The sequence below is a fragment of the Lepidothrix coronata genome, unplaced genomic scaffold (genome assembly GCF_001604755.1).
Source record: "Lepidothrix coronata isolate B3197 unplaced genomic scaffold, Lepidothrix_coronata-1.0 Scaffold127, whole genome shotgun sequence".
In the NCBI taxonomy this organism is placed as follows: Eukaryota; Metazoa; Chordata; class Aves; order Passeriformes; family Pipridae; genus Lepidothrix; species Lepidothrix coronata.
This window is the reverse complement of record NW_016690307.1, coordinates 2,263,152-2,269,151: the sequence shown is the minus strand read 5'-3', so window position 1 is coordinate 2,269,151 and position 6,000 is coordinate 2,263,152. Positions and strand designations below refer to the sequence as shown.

The 6,000-nt window shown below is 41.8% G+C and overlaps 1 protein-coding gene across 1 annotated transcript in view; it reads left to right on the top strand.

Annotated features, from left to right (window-relative positions):
• The first annotated feature begins 302 nt into the window (after window positions 1–302).
• Window positions 303–6,000, top strand: part of MMP16 (matrix metallopeptidase 16) — a 170,000-nt gene continuing 164,302 nt past the window's right edge. Inside the window, exon 1 of the mRNA XM_017826491.1 lies at window positions 303–733. Within this exon, the coding sequence (XP_017681980.1) occupies window positions 602–733 (132 nt within the window). The 5' untranslated portion in view covers window positions 303–601. The remainder of the gene's footprint in view (window positions 734–6,000) is intronic.

Below are 6,000 nucleotides of genomic sequence, written 5' to 3'. Positions count from 1 at the left end.
GCGGGGCCGTCGCCTTTGAGCCGCCCACGGGGCGGGGCCCTGTAGGTTTCGGCTGAACATTCTGGAGTGGAGGGGAGCGGCGGGGGGCGAGGAGAGGCAGGGCAGGGAGCAGAGCGGAGCAGAGCCTAGCGGCGGCGAACCGAACCGAACCGAACCGAGCCGAGCCCAGCCAAGCCGGGCCAGGCCGGGCCGGGCCGGGCCAGGCCGGCCTTCCCCGGAGGAGGCGGAGGCGTAGGCTGAGGGGGAGGAGGCAGGAGAGAAGGAGGAGAAGAAGTAGGAGGAGGAGGCGGAGGCGGGAGCGAAGGGAGGACAGGGGGAGGTGGTTGCTGCTGCTGGGCAGAGAGGAGTCGTGCAGGAGCTGCGGCTGCACTCGGACGCCACATTCCCTCCTTACGGGGCTGGCGGTGAGGATGAGCGAGAGCTGACCCTGCCGCCGCCGCCTGTGCTGTGAAGTGTCTGCTCCTCCTCCTCCTCCCCGGCTGTGGGTGAACCTGCGCTACGGGCTCTTCACCGAAACGGGGGGGGAGGTTGGTTTGTTTGTGTATTTAAGGCAAAGAGAGAGAAAGAGAGAGATTTTCCACCCGCTGAAGCACAGTCCACTATGATCGTACTCGCATCCAGCATTGGAAGCCGGTTGGATTTCGTGTCTCAGTCCAGGGTGTTTTTCTTGCAAACCTTCATTTGGATTTTATGTGCTACAGTGTGCAAAGCGGAGCAATATTTCAATGTGGAGGTAAGATCAGCCGGATGCGTGTGCGAGCGTGTGTGCTTTCCCTTCTCCCTTTCCTCTCTTCTCTTTTTTTATATCCCTTAAATAAAAGGAAATCAAATAGCCAGCCAGCCAGCCATGTCTTCCATCAGCCAGGGCATACGTCTGTGTAGGCTTTCCTTCCAGCAGCCGGTAGCTAGCTCCCCTCCCCGAGTTCCCCCGCCTGATGGATGCATTTCAGCCGGAGATCCCGTTATCCCGGCAGCGCGATGCCGGGCGCTGGAGCGCAGCCCGTGCCTCCCGCTGACCTCGCCCACGGGGGACGGGAAACCCTCACCCGGGCATGGAGGAAACCTGAGGCGCAGTATGTGCACGCAGCTCAGGGAAGGCTCTGTGAATGTCTTGGACTTAAGGTACCGCTGTATTGCTGAGTTTCCCTAGCCTTTTTTTTTTTCCCCAAAGAAGAATGAATGAAAGAGCATTACAGGAACAGGAGGAAGGAAACTTGAGATTTTTGGCACGTTTCTTTGTGGTAGAGTATTTGAAAAAAATAAGATCTTTTTCCCATTTAAACGTAACAAAAAGAGTTGCTACTAGAAATAGTGAAACAAATGGCATAAAGGTGCAACTACAGCAGAGAAGTTAGAAGGTGTGGAGGACAAGGAAACTATTTTTCGAAGTGAAAATAAAGATTAAAATGTGGGGATACCTAGATGGGGCAAACCCTAAGAGTTTACAGTGACAATTCAGTGAACATCCATTTCCAGTCATCTTTGTCTATGCTCTCAGTCTTCCTGCTGGGATTTTTTACATAATGCTTTCTATTAACTAATATTCCTTTACTGACACTTATCATCTTTGCATATATTTTTTCTCTGTCCTGTCACTCTGTTTGTTCTGCTGTGAGCCCTTATTCTATTTCAGTGCGATATGTCTATTTCTTTCTGCTTTTCCCTGTCTATTCAACTTCTTAATTTTTCTTGTTATGTCTCTGCAATTGTTATGTGCTCTTTCAACTTCTAGTAAATAATTCTGGCTTTCTGTTAAAACGTTGTGTTCCTTCACTTTCTTCTGTCCTGCCACTCCACTCAAAACTTTCTGTTGCACTCCGACACCAGCCTTTTTTGTGTCTAGTTTCTTTCGTCTTCTGGGTTCCCATAATTCTTTCTTTCAGAGAAATGAAGTCTATGTCTCTTCCTCTGTCTCACACATATGCACACTTGCTTGTTTTATATGAGCTCTTGTTCTCACTCAGTGACACTCATTCTTGCTCCTGTTTCTGGCAAGATTGCTCATGCAGATGCTCCTCCATTCCTAGACTGTCTCCCTTTTTTTCTAATATTCTTAACTGTACGTCTTTGCCTTCTGCCTCATGTAAGATCACCTCAAATTTATAAAAAAGTCACTTTTTCTTTCTCTATGTCTGCTTTCATCCTAGTCTTTCATTGTCTACAGCCAGTTTCCTTTGCCTCATGCAGTTGTCTCAGCTTAACACTCATCCACAGCTTCTCTCTTTGACTTCTATATCTCCAGAAAATATTGTCTTTTTGCTCCATCACTGAGATCTCTCCTGATTATAAATCTGAGTCTTTTTTACTCTGTCATCTGCACTCTAGTCACTTGTTTGTTCCTTATCACAGAAATGCATCTCTGCTTCTGTTTGATTGTAAGCTTTCTAGGGCAGGACTCACATCTTCTCACATGTTTATGCGGTGTGTACCATGCTCAAGTCTGGAGTAGAATTGTGATCTTTTTGCTATATAAATATTAAACCCACAAATTTCAGAGCACACACTGGAGTTTTATCTTTCTTTTGCTCATGTCCTCAGCTGCCTTCTTTACTGACAAGCAGGGGAAGGCAGTGTAGAACAGAGGAAGTTGCTCTCTGTATCCTCTCCAGGCTTCACAGGCTGGCCCCCTGCGGAGTATAGGGATGAAATTCCAGCGACAGAACTTTCTCCTCCCACAGCAGTCTGCTTTGCTGGCATCTGGCTCTGCTGGAGAGACGGGCGGCAGATGGAGCTAGTGTGGGAGGAGAAAAAGGTTGGTTTAGTCAAGTGGAATATGAACAGGAGGCCAGCTCCAGTCAGGAGGAGATTTTATGAGGAAAGAAGGGAAACACTTTCATATTTGCCACCTCTTCTATATGGAGAACAGCACATTTTGAGGGCAAAGGCAATATCAGGAGCAAGAAACACTGTTGGATGGAATGAAGTAGGATGTATGTGTGATGAGGGCACATATTTCTCCTTTTTGAAATATGCCATCTCCTGTTCTTCTTCCTAGCCCTTCTGAGACAGACTGTGTTGTCACATGCCAACACTTTCAATCTCTTCATATTTAAGTCTTTGAGCCATACATTGCAGGGAGCCAGAAGAGTGTTCCAAAGAATTACTCTAGTATTTGAGAGTTGTCCTAATATGGGGCTTCTACCTAGGCCACTCCTTTTGACCACCGTCAGTGACATGGTCCTGGGCTAAATGAACCTGAAATTTGTCCCAGAACAGCCATTGCCATGTTCACATTTTTTGGATAGTGCTGAAAATTCAATTTTCTTTGTTGCTGGGAATAGCAAAGGCTAAAAGCATGGGAAATTTGAGGCAAAGGACTTGGCAACAGCAGGTATGTATTATGCTGTACGATTCCGTGTGTCAGCACAAGTACGTAAAGCAGTTGTACTTCATAGTAAAGTGTGAAAATATTGCAAAGATTCTCATGACAATAAGTATGCAAAGCAGGTTTCAGAAAAGAAGTGGGGTACATGTAGTTGAATGAAGTGTCACTGAAAAAAATGCTTAGAATGGGTTTAAAGCAGGTTTTTTTTTTCATTCTTTCTTGTCTTTAAATAAAGTACAGATAATGCCTGTTGAATGTTTTAAAATGTGAGATCAATTATTTCCTCTTGTTGTTCTGCTGTGTTTAATCCACATTCCTGACTGATAAACAAAATCTCTGTAGTCAAGTTGAATTTTTTGGTTTATTTGTTTCAGTGCTGTTAGCTAGACAATTCTCAGGAGATACTACTTTAGCTCAGAGATATTAAATAATAATGTTACCTTTCAAAAGTAAAACACAAAGCTAAAGTTTACAGGCTTGTGTGTACGTTGTTGTTCCTTGTAATTTGGTTGTCCCTTTGTAAAGTTTCTTTTAGCTGAACAACTATATAGATGAATTCTTCAAGCTTCCAATGACAACTGAGTTGTCAATCCTGAAATGTATTTGTGTGTGTGGTATTTCATGTAATAGACACAGCTGAGTAGGATTCAGATCGTAGAGTACGGGACACAGGAGGGGCAAACTTGCACTTCATATCAGTGAGAGCTTTGTGGTAAAGCTGCATGAGATATGACTGTAACTGATAGGTTAAGAAATCATGAAGTTTAGGAATCACATAGTCTTATGTGTAGGAAGATTTTACCATTAGTTTTCAAAGTTCATCGATTACCAGTGGGATTTCTGTGAGACTTTGCTTCTGACATGATGAGAAAAACTAGGAACTACACTGTTAGTTCCCTCTTCTCAGTGCTCTTCTCAGTCCAAAACAATAACTTCCTCGAGTAAGTGTATCACTGGAAAACTACATCATCAATATAGAGTTTTTCTGCTACTTTCAACTGTTTCTGTACAATAGCAAGGCAAGATGTCTATCAGTGAGATAGTGAATGGAATAACAGTTATTAAAAGACCATTTTAAATGTACAACTGAATCAAACACATAGAAGATAATTTGTTACTTAAAACTGATAGAGCAACCAACTATCTTCTTCTCCCTACTGGGCTCCTCACTATAGTAATAGTATTTTGTGTTGCTCAAAGATAACTCCTTTGCATGTTACTGGGAGTGTCTGTAGATGGTCCTTCGCAAGTGTCATCCATCTAGTATATGTATGTGTATATATATATATATACACATACATAACTGTTTCAGCTGGTATTCTATAAATTTCTCTTCTAATTTCATTCTATATACCTCAATAACAAGTATGTGTATATTTAATTAACCATTAAATATTTAATACAGAAAAATGAAAACCAATGTCACTGTTTCGTTAAGGGAAAAATGGTTATTGAAACAAGAATACCTTGGTTAAAAGACAGGATCAGCATGAATCTAGAATACAGCTAATCTCCGGAACCTAATACTGCTTACTCTTACTCAGCTGAGTATCTGCCTAAACCCTGTCGAGAAAAGAAGTGTTTTTAGAATTGTATCCTAGTTTCATTGACTGAATCTGTGATGTGGGAAACACTAGAGAGAAAGCATGCTTCATCATCACTCTCCTCAGACTGGCAGTTATGCTCTATTTTCCTCCTTCTAATGCTAAATGTATAGACTTGAATCCCTAGGGAAGATCTTTAAATGACTCTTATTTTAGTGTGAGCAACTGTTTAAAACAATAGTCATCTCCCATTTTCAGAAGTGGTATAGTTAAATTGCATATTGTGGAACAAAATACAGTGGAATCCAAACTTCAGAAAAATGTTGTCAGTTTCCTCCATGGTAATAAGTGGCTGAGAACCCCATTGTTTTCATTGTTAATAAATTTTACAGTTAGCCTCCAGCTCTTGCTGAATGGTAATGCATGACCTTTTATTCCATAAGCTTTTAGTCTTTTAAACATAAAAGCAGACTGGTTTCATTCTCCAGCTGGCAGTTTAAGAGGAATAAACATTTGAGAGGGGAAAAAATCCTCCAATATCACCTTTACATACTTTTCAAATAATGGGCTTCGTTGTGAAGTTTGTAAGCACAACACGGGTTTTTTTAGAATTTGTTAAAATGCAAGCTGAAAACTATGGAGAAGCAATTAAGGTGGTTTTGATATCAGTGTCATATGTCCCAAAAAGAATTTGCAGGATCTTCTGCTTTATTTTTAGTTGCAGTCAGTATGCATAATTCTTAATTATTTAAATTCTGAATCTCACTCTTGCATGTTATCAACTAAATGAACTGGACTTTTGTTAGAACAAGAAGTTCAAACTGAAATTATTAGAAGGATGGAAAGGAGTTACTGGATCAGGTGGTGAAGGTGCTTAATGAGTGAACTATTAGTCAAGAAAAATATATAATGCGGTATATTTCCTATTTGGTTATTGATGAAATACACATATGAAGAAAGCCTCCTGTACAGGCCTCTCATGGGCAGGTATATCTAGATGAGGAAGATAATTGAAAAGTTATATGTTTGATGGATAGGCAACAGAATGTTTTTCTATCCAAGAAGGTGAATGCCTACAATCTAATGAACTGGATCTCATTTGATATGAAGAAATACATGTGTAGACAACTA